Source organism: Miscanthus floridulus, chromosome 17, assembly GCF_019320115.1.
Source record: "Miscanthus floridulus cultivar M001 chromosome 17, ASM1932011v1, whole genome shotgun sequence".
Taxonomy (NCBI): Eukaryota; Viridiplantae; Streptophyta; class Magnoliopsida; order Poales; family Poaceae; genus Miscanthus; species Miscanthus floridulus.
In genome coordinates this window covers 91,620,269-91,640,717 of record NC_089596.1, presented here as the reverse complement: position 1 = coordinate 91,640,717, position 20,449 = coordinate 91,620,269, and the positions used below count along the sequence as shown (strand labels likewise).

Genomic DNA, 20,449 nt, shown 5'->3' with positions numbered 1-20,449 from the left:
GGCGCGCGCATTCGCGCGCCCGGGGATAAGTGTGGGTATAGAATGTGATGCACGCGCTCGGGAATAAGTGTGGGTGTAGAATGTGCCGTGAAGCAGGTCTATTTATATAGATTACCGAAAGGCATGCCTATAACCAGCATGGTAGGGCATCAGAGCATTATACAAGCAAGGTTCACATAAATAGCATGGCGCATCATATACTGAATATTACACGGTTCTGTTTAGTACTAAACACACAAGACTCAGAAGTCCACTATAGGTTGCAATGTACATAGGGATTACACAGTTGTCTTTAGCACTAAACACACAAGACTCAGAATTTAGGTATGTAAAGTCGTGCGCCAATGTTGAGTCATTTTGCGAAAACTAAAAAGGCAAATGTTGGAATGGAACATGGATGCCCATGTAAACTGAGACACTCCATGGAATTGAGCGAAGGAAAACATGTAGAATTAGATACGATTAGATATGTAAGCCAAATAGGTTGGCAGGACGGCCTGATTTTGGCGTAACTGGAATTAGAACCATATGTATTAACCTGCAGGAACCACAATCAAACAGCTGTATTATGAGCAGAGGATACATAAATTGTTCTAAGTCAACCAAATGTAGCAAATGCAGTGGACATAGGCTATGGATAGGTCTGTGGGTGTTAAAATAAACGGGAAGCATTCATCCATAGAAGAAGGGTATTGTGTGGCAAAAAAAGAGAAAGAATTTGGCTTGGAAGCAAAATAGAAGTGCTAGACGTAAATAATAGAAGGCAAGATAAAGTGTTGTACACTTAACATCTAGTTGTTGAGCAGCTATAGCGGATAAAGGGGACAATTTCCTACAAACTCAGGTATTTCTTGGTGATTTCTTAAATATTTGATGAACAGTAACGCACTTTGGGAAAAAAATAGCGTGCAAAATTAAGCAAAGCAAGTCACTACCTGCAGCACAATTAATAGTAGTGCCTTTTTTCACTCACTGTGCTGTGGCCATTCATAACTGAACATCTAAGAAGTAAAAATGAGGGAGCAAGAGAGATTGTGCCAGTTTATGCAGGTTTTGTTCAGTGTGTAATAACAGGTTGTTTTCAGGAAGACACATGCAGCCAAACCAATTTATTCAATCATACTTGAATGTACGGAAGTCATCGTGAAATAGATCTGAAGAAGCAGGCAGCCATACCTTACAAATAAACTGCCAATCAAATTATATGTGAACCAGAAACGAGATCCGTCAGATCAGATACTCTTTCTCCAACTGTTCAGCTGTCGCTGTATATCACCAGTGGATTGTTGAAATGGGCTACGTAGATAAGCCTGAAACCAATGAAAAGAAATCGCACCACTTAGACCATAGTAATTGAATTTAAATTCAGTCAAAAAGTTAGACGTCGACAATTTCTCAGTTTGAGGTTTGGCCCCAACATTTATGAAAGCAGAGATGATAGACACTGTAAGATGTAAATTGAGGTGGGTAGCTGTATGAATGCGAACTCATTCTATTAGCCTACATTCAACTAAACAATAAAAGTCAACAGAGAGATTGGAAAATACCTTTGTTTCCCGAATAAGGTAGCAGAAAGTAGGTGTGCGCCATCGCGCACACAGGCAGGTTGCAAAAAGACCTCGAATCTGGAGAATATATAGATTATAAAAAATAAGAAGGTAGATATATAAATCTAAGATGTGCATATTACATATGTTGTTCAAGGTTTCAAAGAGCCGAGGATGGTGCATAGGTTTATATTACATGCACTGTCACTGGAGTAGAGAAACCGGGAAAAAAAACAGAATAATGGATGCAAAGATATGGCCAAATCAAGTATCTGTTCAGAGAATGAACTACTCGAGAAACAACTGGGAATAAAGCTTTGTATTGAGCTGTTGAACTAAGACGAAATGAGCATTAAATGATCCTCCAAAGGCAAGAAAATCGAATGCGAGTGTACTCACCAGAGGCATCAGTGTTTGTTATTTGTTGGTCCATGTAAACATGCTCGAGAAGTTCATGCGCTTTTGTGTAGTCGTTTTGTTTCAACCGGAGCAGTTCCTTGTGGTACTTCTGAGAGAGTGCAAATTCCTGTCAGTATCAAAAAGGAATCTTAGCGACACAATGATACCGAGCACAGGAGCCGCGGACCGGCGGCAGGAAGCGGCGTCGGGGCGGCACCTACGCCGGTGGCCACAGGGAGGCCCGCTTGGGACGTGCTGTGCCCGGGGACGGCCACCGTGGGGGCGCACGCGCTTGCCGCAGCCCAGGGACGCCGTCGCGCCGGCAGCTCGTGGCGCGGTGGCCTCGTGGCCCCGGCAGCGAGCCGCGCGGCCATCCGGTGGCGCTTGGCCCGGCCGGCACGCCACCAGGTCGGGAGAGAGGGAGAGGGAGAGAGAGGAAGGGAAGGGCGGACGCGGCGGGGGGCGACGCCTGCGGGAGAAGAGGCGTCTGGGATCGGGACGAAACGTCGGGAAGGGGAAGAGGAGGCAGAAGCGGGAATCCCAGCTATACAGTCGGCCTTTGTTACTGCACAAAAGCTAGTAAAATATAACAATATATTGACAGAAGGTATCAGCAATACGCCAAATAAGAAATCTACTCGGTGTTGTAGCTTAAGGCAGCAAGGTAGTAGTGCCAAGATTATTGACAGCAGCCATAATATGCAGGAGGTTCAAAGTTGACATATGTAAACAAAAGCCCACATTGTAAACCTCTGTTTTGCATGGATCACACAGAACACAAGAATAAAAACATACCAAGGAAAAGCTCCAAGTACCATTCTATTCAAAAGGAAGGAAAAATGCAACGCAAGACAGGAATCAGCACCTTCCTCAGCGTCTCTTCTCTCTTTTCGTCCAAGGCTTTTGATGCAACGCGCAGCGACAACTGCTCTCTGTTGTAATCATGAAGCCTCTGCTTGAGGGCATCGACCTCCTTCTCGAGCTAGTGGACCATGGGTGCCTCCAGCTGCTCCCTAAGCAGATGTTCCTCTTTCGCCTTGCTAAGCTGTATAAGGTGGAAAATGGAAGGGAACAAAACGCCAAAAAGAAAACACACACAGGGAGAGAAAACCTAAGTATTTCCCCGTACAGAAGGCAGGAAAATGTAAAGGAGGAGGATGGGAACGCGACCTCGTCGATCTTAGCCCTGACCTCCCTCTGCCGTTTGTCAAGCGCACCGTACTCTTGGACGATGGGCTCGATCAAGGCGAGCTTGTCCCGCCTGAAGAGGAGGAAGTTGATGAGGGCGTTGAGGATGAGGACGACACGGGGGCCGTCGGCGCGGAGGAGGTCGCGGAGATTGAGGTCTCGGAACTGGATGGACTGGAGGAAGGCGTTGGCCCTCTTGTAGATCCGCGACAACCGTAGGGCGCGCATGTGGTGCTCCGGGTTGTCGACCACCTGCAGCGCCTGGACTGTAGCTGCTGGTCGGGCTCGTGGCTGCAACAAGCAAAATGCCCCCCAAAGCAAGCAAACGCAGAGATGAGGCCGGATCCAGGTGAGACGAGACAGCTCGGGGCGAGGGGAGCGTCGGGGGCGTACCCGACGAAGTTGAGGAGGAAGAGATAGAGGACCTCGGCGACGAAGCCGGGCTGAGGGTGGACGATGTCCTCGGCGTAGAGGCTAGTGCTGGGCGCGATGCCGTGGCTGTGCAGCGCCGCCTCGATCTCTGCCGGCTCGAACAGTGGGAAGGAGTAGGAGCTCGCCATCCCCTCCGCTGCGGGCACCACCGGCGAATCGAATCGAAATCGGATGGGTGGGGTGGGGTGGGATGCGATTTCGGCGGGTTTACCCCTTTCCACTCCGGCAGGCGGCGGCGTTGGGGTTTTCGTCTTCCCGCCCCGTTCTGCGCTGGAGAAACGCAGCGTCTGTGGCTGAGAAACTGAGCCCACCCACCATTGATTTTGAACACACCCGTCCTCGATGCCAGCAAGGGGAGGGGAAGGGGAACGGGAAGGGGTAGAGGAAGGGAATGAAGGGAGACAATGCACCTCCACTTGGTTCGCGTCGGAGGCCTCCCTAGCCGGGACGGCTGCACCCGTACAGCCGCGCTGGGGCTTGCTGGTCTCGGAAGGGGCGGCGACGACGATGGGGAGAGGCGGAGGCAGAGGCAGAGCTGGGAAGGGGGAGGGGAGGAGCACCGGCGCTGGGGAGGAGCGGCGGCGGAGGTGGGAGGGGGCGGACAGAAGCTCGGGGGAGCGGAGACGTCGAGGGAACCGACGTCTGCGGCGATGCTTCTGGAGGAAGGGAGGGAGCGGATAGAGACGGCAACAGATATTTCTGGACGAGGTAGGATCAGCCTCCACCGTTGATCTCAGAATCAAACGGTCAGAGGATATCGGGGTGACGTGGACGGCCTGGCCGCTCGGGAAGCACTTCCGGCTTGTGTAGGGTAATATCTTCAGCAGCGCGCCGCGTGCATGATTGATCGCCATCGCCACTAGGTGATTTCTTTTAAAATATATATATAAATATAAAAAAAATACTAGCTTCGAGATGAGATCGCCATTAGCGAGGTGTTGACGGCTCGTCGATAACGGGCCCCCACGTCGCTGATGGCGTCTCGCGTCTGTCAATGTGATTGATTTAATGATTTCTCTTCTCTTAAGGAGCAAGGAATATTTTCCTCGATGCCCAGTTGAACTGTGCCGTGACTTGCAACAGCTGTGCTGCTGCTGAGCTTGCACGAACTGGAGTGAAGGTGTCAACTTCTTCGTCGACACGATGAGGGGCCCCCTCAATCCGCAAGCTGTTTCTGCTCAATGTCCGAATAGGTGAGTCCATCGTTGTCAGAGACTGGAATCTTTGAAAAGTAGGAGATCGATAAGGGGGGTAACAGATAAAAATTCATGGACAAAAAAATGCGCCAAAAAGGGATTGATGATCATCATAAAGGCGGTATTTTATTAATCTAACAAAATATCAATGCTGCGTGGCTGCATGAGCGCTGAACTTCCGCAATACACGGAAGAACATTTTCTATTTAACCCTCCCTGTTCTCCGTTGTGAGACCCCGCTAATAGGCCAAGTGGGCCGGTCTGATGGACTGGGCCAAATTACCGAGTCCTGCAGCGATAAGGTGATGTGAGCAACTGTAGCATCATGGAACACTGTAGCTGCGGAATTTAGTCGGAACCTGAAGGGTACCCAACCAGCTTAAAAGTCTCGGTCTGGGAAACTATCAACTCTAGTTTAAACTTTTTGCGCGAAGTGAGAATAAAAACGTAAGAGAGTTAATTAGCAGGCGTGGTCCATTCAACGTGTAGCCGTCTTCCCGGAGTGGGGCGTTACAAATGGTATTTAGAGTCAACTTTCGCGGTTTCACGGACGTATGGCTCGGGAGCTCGGACAGGTTGCGCATGACTCTACAAAAGCATGGCACTTGGCTCGAGGAGCTGGGAATATGGACGTGGGCCAAGAGAGTCAATCCGTTTGGGTAGGTTGGTTTGACCCTCGTCGTCCCGGGTCGGGCGTTACAAATGGTATTTAGAGCTAACTCTCGCGGTTTCACGGACATATGGCCCGGGAGCTCGGACAGGTAGGTTGGTTCGACCCTCGTCATCTCGGGTCGGGCATTACAAATGGTATTCAGAGCTAACTCTCGAGGTTTCACGGACATATGGCCCGGGAGCTCGGACTGGTTGCGCATGGCTCTGCAAGAGCATGGCACTTGGGCGGGGGAGCTGGGAATATGGACGTGGGCCAAGAGAGTCGATCCTGGACATTTGTTCCGTTTGGGTAGGTTGGTTCGGCCTTCGACGAGGACGTCGAGTCCTAAGGGTGCGCTAATGGGCCAAGTTGGGCCGGTCGGATGGGCTGGGGCGAATGACTAGTACTGTAGCTGTGAAACTTAAGTCCCACATCGGAACCTGGAGGGTACCGGACCAACTTAAAAGTCTCGGTCTTTGAAGCTGTTAACTCCGGTTCGAACCTTTTGCACGAAACGAGGACGAAAGTGCAAGAGAGTTAATTAGCAGGTGTGATCCATTCAACGTGTAGAGTGGATCTTAGCTGTGTTTCCGGGCTAGGGCATTACATCCGTTCTGTGTCATCAACTATAATCTTGCTTGGTCACAAGATTGTTAGGCTCTCCTCAAAAAGAAATACATTTCTTTCAGCCAAAAGTATCTTCCTTGCAGCTTCCAGCAGCACTTCCCCTCCTGCTGGCACCATTCAAGGTTCTGGAAATTCTACACATAGCAGACAGCAAGAAAACTGCTCCGGCAATAGCTTCAGTGAGCTCAAGAAAACTGACCATTGAACATTCGAACCGTTCAAAACCTGCAACCAGTAGGAGGGCCAATTAAGCTGCTCTGACAGAGACCAAATCAACTGCTTGTTGACACCTCAGCTTACAAGTGGGCTATCCAACTCATAAACACCCCTCAGCTTAGAGTATCTAGCTGAGTCTTAAAGTTATTAAACAATTCTAGTAGTTGCTACATCTCATTCACTATCGAAGTAAGGACTCTAGTCAGAAGTAGAATAGGAATTTACAATGCATGTTAGCCTCAACTCATCACAAGAACAAGTCCAGAATAGAACTCCAAACACTATGGACCTCACCTACTACTGGATCATAATTTCAGCTGTTATCCAGAGGAAGTAATCTTAGTCCAGTAAATGTAATGAGACATGAATCAGGGGGGCATTCTTCGCTTCAATATGAGGCACAATTTGTTTACTCCTGTAGAAATATACAAATAGTACCACACATTAGTCTCCTTCAAATCAGCATAAAACAGGCTGCAACAAAACAATAGCTTCAATGAAGTACTAGCATTTGCACTTGACTTTGCACATGCTCGTGGTTTATTCATTTGCTCGTGCTTGTAGTCTGAGACAGCAGTATCAAGTCCTTTGCAAGTACCTAAAGCAACAGATGGCTTGACTTCTTGTAGTGCATTACATAGCACGACATGAATTATTAATGAGAGAAAAGAATAGAAGTTCCACTCGGTTGTTCACTATGACACATGACTGCATGAGTTTCCCAGGAAATATCCTACAAAATCGATACCCGAATATTTTGCATTATACCTAAATACCCTTAGACCTAAGAAATAAAATATACCTACAAAACAAGTGAAGGAGATATAACTGCATTTGTGAAACTTAATTTGGGTTGTTCACTCTGACACATGACTGCATGAGTTTCCCAGGAAATATCCTACAAAATCGATACCCGGATATTTTGCATTATACCTAAATACCCTTAGGCCTAAGAAATAAAATATACCTACAAAACCAATGAAGGAGATATAACTGCATTTGTGAAACTTAATTTTGTTAAAATGAGAAGGAATTAGTATTCAATATTTACGTAATTCAAACAAAAAAATGAGACACTTGTGAAACAGTGTATCAAAACACTATGCTTTCTCCACGCATTCATTTTGGCTTTAAATTCTAATTGTTTTCAAGTCATGATATTTCTAGGTATATTTCACTATCACAATTAATTAATTGATTTCACTCATTGTACTACATTTCTTTATGAAGTGACTTTATTAAAGTTGGCCTTTGAACTCAATGTACTGTGTTCTTTTTCCTTAGTGAAGTGACTTTACTAAACATTGGCCCTTTATATGCTGTAAAAAGAAGAAACTCCGTGACCGAACATCTTAGTCATGGATGACTCTTTACATCAGGTGAAAACAAATCCATAGCCTGACAACTACAAATTAAGTATACCAACTATTGTTCACACATGACATGAGTGGCCAGAATATTTATCCTCAGACAATTACTCTCGTGACTGATGTATGTAGTTAAGTTGCAAAGAACATTTTTAAAGTCGAGCACTGCAAAATATCAGCTACCTGTTTATCAATTTCGCCTCGTCACCAAAATGAAGCTGCACCCATCTGGCCATCACATTTAGTTAGATTAACAAAAACATGTCAAGTCCTATTCTATTCACAAATAGTAAGAAGGGAGCAGCGGCGAATCTAGACTAAACTGCTGCTGGGGTCGCACAGATTCATGAACTCAATTTGATGGGGTCGTAGCTGGCCGGAATACGCAGGGTTCCACTGATTCGTACAAAGTTATCGGCTTCGCCGCTGGAAGGGAGGATTCCCAAAGCGTACAACAGGTGCACAGTGCAAATGGGTGCGTGACAACCAACTAACAACTAGATACTTAGCACAGCAATTCCTCCACCAATACTCCAATAGGGGAAAAAGTTTTGTTAGACCACTTAATATAATTCTTCTTTCCTCTGTGAACCAAATTACAAATGGAAGGGAGTCCAAGGTTTATAACCATGCAAGAAGAAACTCAGCCATCTGGAAACATTGTTTTCTAATTGAACTTCGCTTAGAACAACATAAGTTTAGTTTTTTTTTTTGAGCAAAACAACATAAGTTTAGTTGAGAAGAAAGAATCAGCAGTACAGCACAATTTTGCATTCAATCAAAAACAGTAAACAAAGTTCATTAGAAATATGGTACACGATTGTGTACGCAGTTTACAGCTTTTCCACCATCAATTACTCGTCCTACAGGCTACAGCCTACAGGTGTGAAAACAAATTCTTAGCCTGACAACTACAAATTAAGTATACCGACCATTTTTTCACTACATGACAAGAGTGGACCAGAATATTTATCCTCCACAATTACTCTAGTGACTGATGCATGTAGTCAAGTTGCAAAGAATAATTCTAAAGACGAGCACTGCAAAATATCAGCTACCTGATTATCAATTTCGTGCTGTCACCAAAATTAAGCCGAGGCACCCATCTAGCCATCCCATTTAGTTAGATTAGCAAAACATGTCGCCCTAATTCTATTTAGGCCATGTTTAGATCCCACCCAAAATCCAAAATTTTTCAAGATTCCCCGTCACATCAAATCTTACGGCACATGGAGCATTAAATGTAGGTAAAAAGAATAACTAATTGCACAGTTTGCCCGTAATTGGCGAGACGAATCTTTTAAGCCTAAATAGTCCATAATTGGACAATTTTTGTCAAATACAAACGAAAGTGCTACACTAGCCAAAAGCCAAAAATTTCCGCATCTAAACGGAGCCTTGCCAGTAGTAAGAAGGGGGATCCCCCAAAGCTTACAACAGGGTGCAAAGTGCAAATGGGTGCATGACAACCAACCGACCACTAGATACTTAGCACAACAATTCCTCCACCAAAAAGGAAAAGAAAAGTTTTGCTAGACCACTTACTATAACTCTTCTTCTTGCCTCTGCAAACCAAATCACAAATGCAAGGGAGTCCAAGGTTTATAACCATGCAAGAAAAGGAAACTCAACCGCCTGGAAACATTGTTTTCTAATTGAACTTCGCTTACAACAACATAAGCTTAGATGAGAGGAAAGAAACAACGCAATTTTGCATTCAATAAAAAACAGTAAACAAAGTTGGTTAGAAATATGGTAATGATTGTGTCCGCAGTCTCCACACAAGCTTTTCCACCATCATTTACTTGTCCTACAAGCTACAAGTTTGAGTTCTTCTTACTACCACCCTCTGTCTCAAATTATAGGTCATTTTGGATTTTCTAGGTGTATAGATTTTACTATGCACCTAGATATACAATGTGGTCTAGATACACAATAGAAGTTGTGTATCTAGAAATGCCAAAACGACCTATAAATTACAACGGAGGGAATATTAGCCATCTCCTATTAAATTTGGATCAAACAGAATGTTCTCAGTAACTGAATTAGTTAAGCTCAATAGCAACAAAACAATGGTCACTCTAACTCTACAAGGACTCTTGTTCCATAAGCCCGAAAAGACCACAGGATATACAAGCTACACTATTTAACCTTGTACACAGTTACAAACCATAATATAAGTATGAGTAAGGAAGCAAAACACCGAATTTGAGAATTTACACTTTTTAGATAATGGAACAAAGTTCAGAGAATTCACACTTTTAGCCGCCTACCATTTTATAATTGGATCCAATACAATGTTTTTCAATTAATAAAGTGGTGAAGCTGCACAGGAGGGAACCAATGAATATTTTAATTCTAATACTTTGATTCCAGAGTTCATAAACCCACCCAAAAATAACTGAATATACAAATTTTACATTCTTTAGTCTTTTGTATGTACACACCAAGGCCAATATTCCTTCTTCAAGAAATTTACAGATGACATTTGTACAAGAACGAATGTACATAATTGTAGCACAGTTACATGGCTAATAACATTAGAGTTATAGCTTTGATAATTCTGTAGTGAAATGGCCACAACTTTTAAACTTCCAACTAAAAAGATTGATGATTGATATTAGCACACAACTACTATCACAAAACATCATTGATTGTGGAAAGAATATTAACAAAAAGAAACAATTAAGGAAATCTATGAATAACATTTTCCTGCACAGATGCTTAGACTGAAACAGAAAGGTGCATCCTTTCAATCCAAATTTCCTTTTCATATTCCTTCAAAGCAAGAGCACACTGCCTTTTAAGCTACTCAGTGTCAGAAGGTATATCAGGAACAGAGGCTGTATGGTGCACGAGGTGCTGCATCCCAGGTTTCAACTCCCTCTCACAAAAATCCTCATATTCTTTCCTGTCCCCTGCCTTCATCCTCACCTCCACCACCACAAGGCTTGGTGTGAGCTCAAATACTTCAGCCCCGATTGTCAATGGACCCTTTTCGCTTTCTCTCGTGCCTTCCAGGCTCACCCGCCAGTCCTTCCGCCGAACTGCAAAGCTCTTCACCTTTGCGATCTCCTCCAATTTTGTTATAATTGTTTGCATGGGGTGTGCTGAGACAAATCTCACTTCACTGCCTCGCTCCTCAAACAACCCCGACAAATTGAATCCCCTTGAGAACGATATGATATCAAACGCATTTAGACTTACTGGCCGTGGGAGAGATCCAACAGGCCGTCTCCTCTCCTCTGATGACAATGTGGCTGGGCAGGATGCTACAGACGAGTCTGATTCCCATCCAGAATCATCACCATCGTCCTCTTTCTGTGGTGGTGGTGGGAGAGGTGGAGGTGGCGGCTCACTAGGCCCCAGTTCCGGCACCTCATTCTCACTGTCTGCCAAGCTGTGCACTTGGTCATCCTCGACGTAGAACCTGACCGGTCGGAACCCTTTCTGAAACCACCTGCTCTCCATTATCTGAGCCACGGTGATCCTGGTCTCTGGGTTCGTGTCAAGAAGCCGATTCAATAGACTGCTAAGATCCTTGGAAAACCATCTCGGACACCGGAATTCCCCCCTGTAAATCTTACGGTACATCGCCATGAGGTTCTGGTCATGGAAAGGAAGGTAGCCAGCCATGAGCACGAACAGGATGACACCGCACGACCATATGTCCGCCTTGGCGCCGTCATAGCCGCGGCGCGCGAGCACCTCCGGGGCGACGTAGGAGGGCGTGCCACAGAAGGTGTGGAGAAGGCCGTCGGGGTGGAACTGATCGGCGACCGCCGAGAGGCCGAAATCGGAGACCTTGAGGTCGCCGCGCTCGTCGACGAGGAGGTTCTCGGGCTTGAGGTCGCGGTGGAAAACGCCCCTGGCGTGGCAGAAGCCGACGGCGGAGATGAGCTGCTGGAAGTACCTCCGGGCGGTGTCCTCCTTGAGCCGGCCCTTGGCGACGCGCGCGAAGAGCTCCCCGCCGCGGACGAACTCCATGACGAAGTAGATCTTGGACTTGGTGGCCATGACCTCGAAGAGGCGGACGATGTTGGGGTGGCGCACGCGGCGGAGGATGGCGATCTCGCGCTTGATGTGCGGGACGAGGCCGTTGCGGAGGGCCTTCTCCTTGTCCAGCACCTTGATGGCGACGGTCTCGCCAGTGTCGGCGTGGCGGGCGTGGTAGACCTTGGCGAAGGTGCCGTGGCCGAGCAGGCGGCCCAGCTCGTAGCGGCCGAGCAGGAGGCCCCCGCGCTTGGAGGCGGGCCCCGCGGAGGAGGCCGGCCGCCGGGGCTGCGGCGACGGGTCCCGCGACGACGGCGGGGTGGCGGCCATCGGGCAGCGGAGGAGGCCGGGCGCGCGGATAAACGGAGGGGAAGGCCGAAGGCGGATTAGCGGATTAGGTGGTGGTGGTGAGGGCACGGGTCGGGGGCGCGCGGAGGGGAAGGTGATGGGTGGCCGGCATTGGAGGGGGAACGAACAAGCAAACGGCTCCTGGATACTTCCTGTTTATTTGCTCTGCTGCGCTGGCTGTGACCTGCCGTCCGCCGTCCTGCCCTGCTGGAGTCAAGCTCCCGACAGAATTTGATACATGCAACTACAGAGGTTGTATGTGCAAGTGTGCCATCATACATGGGCGGATCCATACTCATGGTTCTGGGTGCAGGCCGCAACCACAGGAAATTAGAAAAATAGTGACGATGTTTATTTTTTCACCCCATATACACCCATACAATAAAAATCTATGCACCCACGAGGTAAGGGTACTCTCCTTAAATTTGTTCCAGCTCCACCACTACCATCATATACACCATTTCGAGTAGAGTATACATGTACTCCTTCCTTAACTTTTAAATATATGGCTTGTTCGCTGGTTGGTTTCTGGGCTGATAAGCCCGGCTAGTGTTAGTTCGTTGTGAGAGAAAAATACTATTGACTGACTGATAAGCCCTGATTGAAACCAACAAACAAACAAGCTGATAACATATATTTAGGTGTATAACAAAAGTTATCTAAAACAAAATCTGACCTATGATTTAGGACAGGAGGTGTAAATGTGTAATTGTTTACACCAAAAACAGTAGTGAAAAATTGGTCACCGGATGTGTAAAATCTAATTATTATATTGATCCTCACCTCCGTAGTACAATCTTATTGTGTTAATCCTCCACTATACCAAGCTCTTAGCCATCTTCGTCAACCCTAATTTACTTGCATATCATCCACATTTAAATGGCATAAACATTATCCTACTCCTTTTGTCAAGACATTGGCTTCTCATCTAGCACCTCCCATCACCATCTATCTTTCTCTTTACTAGCCATCGCCGTCTATCTTGATAATGTGGAACCTGTCATGTTGCAGGCTTCACCTACCACAAGCTACTTGAGTACATCAAAAAAAAATTGTAGTTGCCTCTGTCATTTTCTTTCACCATGGAACTCTAGCCACCGAATGGATTCTGCGGGTCCTCTTTAGGATTCATTATCTACTAACAGTTTGTTGCTAATAACTCATATCTAATATATTAGCTAACTAATTGTTAGCTACTTATTGGGTAGAGGGTCTTTGATACACAGCTAATGAAAAATGCTACTAAGATACTAACTATTACATACTATTATCTTATTTGGTCCAACTAGTGAGATAATTATAATCTAGAGGTTCAGATAATAATTAGCTATTTTATTAGCACTTGCTTGATCCAAAACGAGAACTATTATCTATAAGGATCCAAATAGGTCATAAGTATTCACTATTCACCAACGTTAAAATATGACCCATGCATGATCCAATGTAGTTTTTGAATGAAACGGCGCTACATTTTCTGGATTGATTTACGTGACTTTTATTTCAAATTTTAAATTGGAACGCCATGTTGATTTTGTACCTAATCCATAGTAACTCTTTTGCATTTCCTTATTTCTTTTCTCCCGGATCTTCATTATTTCGGCTAGACACTTGTTATATGTGTGTCAAGGAAAATAAGTTAGTAGTATATATAATATTAACCCAGCCGGAAAATAGACGGACAGTATTCATTTACGAAAAAATGTGCACGCGTATTTGAAATGCAAAGAGCCAAAGAAAGCGAGTACGGAAGTTTTTTTGAATGAAAGGAGAAAAAAACGTTGCGGGGAAGCAACGACCGCAACTTGCTACGCGCCCCGCGGACACAGGTGGCGCCCCGGCGGTGGAACCGACATACGTGGAGCGTTCTGGGTGGCGCAGACTGGTGCCAGGCCGGTGCACGTCGGCGTCGGCGGAAGGTTTCCGGGCGGCTTGGAGTCGCGAACTGGCACCGACCGACGACCGCCGGGGAGGTGCCGAGGTGACACATTGTTGACGGAGTCTGTTGTGACTTCTGAGGCAGGTGAGGTTAAGGATGGCGATGGGTAAATCTCCGTCGGGTATGGCCACCTCAGACTCATCCCCGCCATAAAAATTTGGTGCCGCCAAAATACCCATACCTGTTATGGGTGGGGAATTTTTCCCAGATCCATACCCGACCGGGTAAATCATACCCGTCGGGTCACCCATACCCACCAATAATTTATTCACGCACATGAAAATCAACAATTCAACAGCAACCATCACTAACCAGAGCACATAAAATTAGACAAATAATAGCATATAATAATATCTTCTGCAAATTAAGATTCCTTTTCATTTAGTTTCTCCTCTACATTAGTCACGATTAATGTAGAAGTTACTGATTATAGGCATGGCATGCAGGACATGGGAAACAAGCAATATGTAACTAATTGAATGGCATGCAGGACATGGCTTACATATGGCAATAGCAGATTCAGTTATTTTAGGGGTATACTAACTGAATGGAAGGCTATATTGCTTATATGCTTGATGTAAAATGTTTCCGTACTGAACTCCTTGATGTGGCTGGTTACTGGCTATAGAAACAAAAAATTCATGTTGCTATGTTTAAATTAGAAACTTATAACTCATAACTCTTACTGGCTACCGAAACTCTTATTGGAAACTCATAACTCATGTTGCTATGTTTAAATTAGAAGAAGCATATAGTCACAATAAATACAATCTGCCACTAGCACTATTACTCTTGGGTTTACTTACATCAGTGGCTGCAGCAACTTGTGGCTAGTACCAGTAGGCCGAGTATTAGTTACTGCTCCACCTCCACCCGAAGATGTGGCTGCAGAAGAGGGGCGGCGACCGAAACGAGCAGCAGCAGCACCTTCCCGAGATGAAGCTGGAGAAAGAGGGGGTCAGCCGGTCCTTTTCTTCTCCTTGGTGGTGGTGTTCTTGGGCTTGGATGTAGGAGCGGTGTCGTTCCCGTTCTTGGGCTTGGATGCAGGAGTACTGCCAGTGCCGGTGCCGTTCTTTGGATCCGCTGCAGGAGCACCGCCAGCGACTTTAGCTTGGACCTCCGGATCTAGCAGCTTCGGAGTCTTCACGGCATCGACGAGCTCGGTATCCGGCAGCTTCAGGCGGTCACCATCCTGCAGGACCTACACGAAAGTCCCTTGACGCCGGAGTGAAGGAGCTGGTTAGTGCAATAGTGCGGGGGAGAATATGATATGAAGGGAATTAGGGGAAGGGGAATCACCGTTCTTGCTCCGTCGCCGGCATGGCGTGGCGAGTTCCTGACGCTAGGATGTGAATCTGCGATGCGAATACGATAAACGCCGAGACGAGGTCACGAGGGGCGTTTTTTTTGGCGAGGAGCGAGACTTGCGATGCGAGCGCCAGAGGAGTAAACACGGCGCTATTTTTTTCGGCGGCGGGAGGCCAGGCGTCGACGGCTCTAGAATCCAGGCGACCAGGCGGGTCACGCGGGTGGGACCGTGGGAAAATGGCAATTGGGATAGGGTTGGCAAACCTAGGGTTTTACATGGGCTGGTGGGCTTCTTCACTTTTGGGCCAGGTATTTTTCACCCATGGGTAAACGGGTACGGGGACTGCTGGAACATACCCATACCCGCGTACCCGATGGGTGAAGGGTTTGGTCCATTTACGTACCCGTGGGTAGTATGTTAAGTCCATATTTAGACCCTAATGGAGTAAATACCCGTCGGGTATCGGATCACGGGTCCCCATTGCCATCTTTAGGTGAGGTGAGTGGATCGTTTTCTCACGCTTCGGCAGGGGGTCTCGGTTTCACTGTTTCAGCCCGCGACCGCAAACGAACGGTAGGTCCGGTACGGAGTGCGGACGGGCCAACGGGATCCGCTCGGCTGCTACGACACCATCTCGGCATCAAGCACGGCTGCTGATTTTATCACCGCCGAGTTCATAAAGTTTTTTTTGTGTGTGTGTGACTGTGCCACGTATAATAATCATGTAATGCCATCCTGATTCCTGATTTCCCGAGGTGGGCTAAAGTTGTGGATTAGGCTTAGGGCGGTGGGTTCAGGCTTTACTAAGGCCTCGACAGTTCTTGGGCTTGATTTAGGCCTATATTGGCTGTTTGGGCTTTTCTAATTCAAAAAGCATGGTTAGGTTTAGGGCCTTTGACGTTGGAACGCCAGAATTGAGAGAAATTGTATCATCGTCCGATATGAGTTGTTCTAACTCGTATCCATGACTCATGGAGATCACATATGAGATACGGAGGACACGACCTAATATGTCTTGAAATCGAACTCTATATCGATCATCGATAGACCCGACTTATTCTAACTTCTAACTCATATGAGCACGATCATGTGAGTCCAGATCATATACGACGCACATAAGAGTATATAGGTGTAGTTTGGAAAGTAAAAAAATGGAACAGAAGAAACTCTCCACTGTTTCATAAGTAAAAGAAACCACCATTGAACGATACCTAAACGACATCATCCTCGTCACGCCAAGCCAGTAATGACCTTGCAATGGCTCCTCCCACGACGGTCCTCCACTATCGTATCTAGCGAGATACACGCCGTTAGGTAATGCTGCCCCTCGCTATCACTAGCTAAAGACGGAGAAACATCGTCCAGAAGACCTACAGCAGTATCAAGTGTGTAGCTGTTTAGCCTATCATAACATAAAAGAGAAAAATTCTTATTTGACCCTGATTAAAACTTGCCTTTCTTTCTTGACCCTGAAACAAATTTTCTTATCTATTTGGCCCCACTTGAACTTTTGATTTCTAATCTGGCCTTACCGTCACCTCCATCCAAGTTGATCAAGATTGACTTGTCAGGTTTTGTTAAACTGACAAAAATGTCCCTGGGATATTATAGGGCGCAAGGAGGCAGGCATGTCTCTCCTTCGTGTCATCACCTCCATCTATCCCGTCTCCCTCCCACTCTCCCTTCTCAACCCTAGCGGTGGCGAAGGCGGCAGGCCGAGCAGCGAAGCCAGGGCACAAGGCGGCATGGCACGACCTGGGGGCGATGCGACCTAGGCGCTAGTCGACGGCTTGAGCAGCGCATGCTGGGCACTAGGGGGCGCCAGCTTGTGCTGAATGGAGGCCAACAACAATCGTGTGTGGGGAGGTAGGTGTGATTTAGAGAGGAGGAGACCGGATCCATGGCGTCGAAGCGGATCCTCCAGGAGCTCAAGGACCTGTAGAAGGATCCGCCCACCTCATGCAGCGCAGGTGATTTAGATTCCGCCCGCCCTTCCTCTTTCACTGCTACAGCTTTACTTTTTTGAATTTTCCATGATGGGAGACGACTTCTTCCCTGCGTTTGGTTGTCAGCGCAGTGCGATTCTTCATGCGTAGTTGCCAGATCTGCGTATACATCCACTGGGGACGTTTGTAAATAGTGATCGCAAATTTTGAACGGTGTAGGTTGTTGGTGGGATAATGAGCATGTGTTGTGCAATGTTTTTGAGGCGCCGCAGAATAACGAGCATGTGTTGTGCAATGTTTTTGAGGCGCCGCGGCGAGGCACGGCGCCCAACCCCCTTCACAACGCCTAGGCGTTTGTGGCAGATGCCTAGGCGACGCCATACACACATTGTAAGGCATTGTAAGCTAGAATTTTATATACTAGTGCAGCACATACATACCTCGTTTGTTGCCAATTCTTGAGCCTATGTTCCTTTCTTTCCTTTCCAAAAGCTCTTCTCCCATGTAGCATCCAACCCCTTGAAGGAAACTGCATGATAATTAAAGAATTCAGCAATCAAACACATTATCAGTTGCTGAGAATTAAATAGGAAACAATACACAAGAGGCAAGATAACAAATTAGCAAGCATTAGTGCATGCATGAGCATGACAATGACATCATAGTCTGTCTCAAATAGTCCACAAACTTAGAATGAAGTACTGAACTCTAAAGCATACTAATTAAGTCAACTACACCAAAGCCATACAACAGAAGTGTAGGACAATACAAAAGTACAGCAAGGGTGCAGGACACAAAAGAATCCATCAGCAGGAGTGCAAATCTCTGTTTTAGCACTCAAAATCCATCATCAAACTCATCAGGATTAGCAGCCTTGTCTTCTTCAGTAGCAAGAACATTGCCATGTTCTTCACACTCGCTCACTTCTGCATCACCATGTGGGTCTTCAACTTCATCTTCCTCTTCTCCATCTTCAGTAGCAGGAACAGGAATATTCCTTAAATGACTATAATATTGAGTAGCAGTAGCTCTCCTAGGAATATTATGACCCTGCAGCGCTTGTGATGCACCAATGGCTTCATCAACATGCTGCCATGTGAGCTCATTGACATCATCAGACCCTCGAGCACCCGGAATGGGCACATGCAATGAATCAGCCCATTCATTGTCCCAATCAAACTCCTCAATTACCAAAGGGTCATATTTCTTGCCTACCTTCTCATGCATAAACTGAAACCTTGTTCTCATCTTCTGATTGTATGAAACAAAAACAATATCATTCAATCTCTTATGCAGCAGCCTATTCCTTTTCTTTATATGCATCTACAAACAAAAAATCAGATGGGAAGCAAAATAAAAAAATTAGATTGTATGCATCTAAATAGAAATTGTTAATCACAAGGATACTCACAAAATTGAAGGTACTCCAGCATCACTCACAACCAGATGATGAAGCACAAAGACTAACTATACGCTTAGCAAGTCTTTGTAGTTCAATGGCTCGGCCACCATAAGAACGCCACCAATCAACTGGATGAAAAGTATATCACATATTAGGAGTTTGGAATACAATTAAGTTGCTAAAATTTGCAAGCTGAGATTAACAACACTTATGAGGACTCATTTTGTCATAGCTTTCCTTTGCCATTTTGTTTGAGAAGGCATCTCCACGTTGCTCTTCATACTCAATGGCCTGCCTATTGATCTTCATTTGTGTTTCCACATATGGTATCACTCTTCCAAGCACTTCAATAAAATAACCTCTTAGCTACCCAATAGTGGCATCATCATTAGCTTTTACAAGAGGATAAAATTTTTCTAGGTTCAAATATAGTGCAGCCCCATACAATGGATGCTCCATTTGATTCATCCAACGCTTCTCAATAATGTCCATGATACGCTTGAGCAGGCCCTGCTTGGTTGATATATTGAAGCTGAGCTTTATCCTATCTTTTGCATGATTCATTAGAGTTGTGACCTCTGGCATTTCAGGCTTCTCATCACCATCAATAGCCCTCAAAACAATTAAGAGTGGGGCTAAAGCTCTTAGGGAATCTTCTACTGAGTTCCAAAACTCAGTAGATAGCACAATGTCTTGCACTTGTTGACCTGCTGTAGTTGTACACAAGTTGTTCCCAATCCATGCTTCACTAACAAACAAGCTCTTCAAGGCATCCTTGTTCTTGTACAAACTCTTCAATGTCAGAAATGACGTGGCAAATCGAGTCTTTGCTGCCCTAACAAGATCATTCCCACCTGTTTGAGCCATCATTGCACTAAGAAGCCTCCCATGCCTATAAATGAATGTGGTGACACGCCTAGCACGTGCAATAGGTTTCTTAAATGCCTTCAAGTTCCCAATTTCTTCCAACATCAAATCCAAGCAATGTGTAGCACAAGGACTCCAAAACAGTGTGGGAATCCTATCCATCAAAATCTTACCAGTAGCCTTGTAGTTAGCACCATTGTCGGTCACAACTTGAACAACATTGTCCTTTCCAATGTCCTCAATCTTCTCCTGTAACAAATCAGCTAACATTGTTGCACTATGAACTTGACTTGATGCATCAACTGACTCCAAAAAGTATGTTCCCTCAGGGTTGTTCATAAGAAAATTAATCAAGTGGCACCCTCTCATATCAGTCCATCCGTCTAACATTAGTGTACAACCATATTGCTTCCAGGCCTACTCATGGTCCTTCCTCATGGCACTTGTCACCTTAACACATTCTTGAAGCAAAGGTTCACCAAGCTGTTGGTTAGTTGGAGGCTTGTACCCTGAACCATATTGGGTTGTTGCCTCACAGGCTACTTCAAATTGCCTTGAATTTGCCGCATTAAAGGATACACCACACTCCATGAACCATAGTGCCCATTGCAAATCCACATATTGCTTCTCCTCCTTAGTCTTTGTGCTAGACTCAATGGTGGGTTGGAAGTCCTTTGCACGCCTTTGATCTACTATCTGTTCAGGTGTTCTTCTAAGCATAGCAACAACAGACTTTGTTGTCTTTGGTGTCTTTGGTGTTGAATTGCCATTGCTAGGTCTTGAAGCCTTGAATTGATAGGTAGCATGCCTTCTCTTGGCGGTTGTCCCAGAACTTGGTTTTGCAGCCGATTTTGGTGTTGCACCCCCATCTACTCCTACTTGTACATCTGCTGCTGCCGCCTCCATAACTTCATCTTCCCCATCTTCTTCCTCAATACCATCCAAGAACAAAGGCCTTCTTCTCTTCTTTTGCATGTAAGCTTCCATCTCTTTTCTGATTTCAGTGGTAACTTTTGGACAAAGG

The 20,449-nt window shown here is 45.9% G+C and overlaps 2 protein-coding genes and 1 pseudogene across 4 annotated transcripts; all 3 read right to left on the bottom strand.

Annotated features, from left to right (window-relative positions):
* Positions 1–379: 379 nt before the first annotated feature.
* LOC136518946 (uncharacterized) lies at positions 380–2,945 on the bottom strand. Of its 3 annotated transcripts, XR_010774657.1 has the most exons (6): positions 2,812–2,945; positions 2,168–2,511; positions 1,947–2,073; positions 1,548–1,625; positions 1,177–1,310; positions 380–538 (listed from the first exon to the last, which is right to left on the bottom strand). XR_010774657.1 is itself a non-coding variant. In XM_066512626.1 (4 exons), exons 1-4 carry the CDS (start codon positions 2,318–2,320, stop codon positions 1,297–1,299), a joined length of 372 nt encoding a protein of 123 aa, XP_066368723.1. In that variant the 5' UTR covers positions 2,321–2,803; the 3' UTR covers positions 1,139–1,296. The 3 variants fall into 3 exon arrangements, 1 of the variants encoding a protein (XP_066368723.1); XR_010774658.1 differs by lacking the exon at positions 2,812–2,945 and having other exon boundaries at positions 2,164–2,803; XM_066512626.1 differs by lacking the exons at positions 380–538; positions 2,812–2,945 and having other exon boundaries at positions 1,139–1,310; positions 2,168–2,803.
* A 7,063-nt stretch (positions 2,946–10,008) lies between these two features.
* On the bottom strand, positions 10,009–12,145 carry LOC136516291 (CBL-interacting protein kinase 19). Its single transcript, XM_066509650.1, has one exon. The coding sequence runs from the start codon at positions 11,945–11,947 to the stop codon at positions 10,433–10,435; it is 1,515 nt and encodes a 504-aa protein (XP_066365747.1). The 5' UTR covers positions 11,948–12,145; the 3' UTR covers positions 10,009–10,432.
* Positions 12,146–18,756: 6,611 nt separating this feature from the next.
* Positions 18,757–20,016, bottom strand: LOC136518159 (uncharacterized; annotated as a pseudogene).
* Between the last annotated feature and the right edge of the window lie 433 nt (positions 20,017–20,449).

Excerpts from the sequence above, each read along its gene's own strand:
- LOC136518946 (XM_066512626.1), bottom strand. The coding sequence starts at position 2,320 with ATGGCCGCGCGGCTCGCTGCCGGGGCCACGAGGCCACCGCGCCACGAG. Across the intron at positions 2,074-2,167 it reads GCCTCCCTGTGGCCACCGGC|GAATTTGCACTCTCTCAGAA; the intron begins GTAGGTGCCGCC and ends TGATACTGACAG. Across the intron at positions 1,626-1,946 it reads AACAAACACTGATGCCTCTG|ATTCGAGGTCTTTTTGCAAC; the intron begins GTGAGTACACTC and ends TATATTCTCCAG.
- LOC136516291 (XM_066509650.1), bottom strand. The coding sequence starts at position 11,947 with ATGGCCGCCACCCCGCCGTCGTCGCGGGACCCGTCGCCGCAGCCCCGG.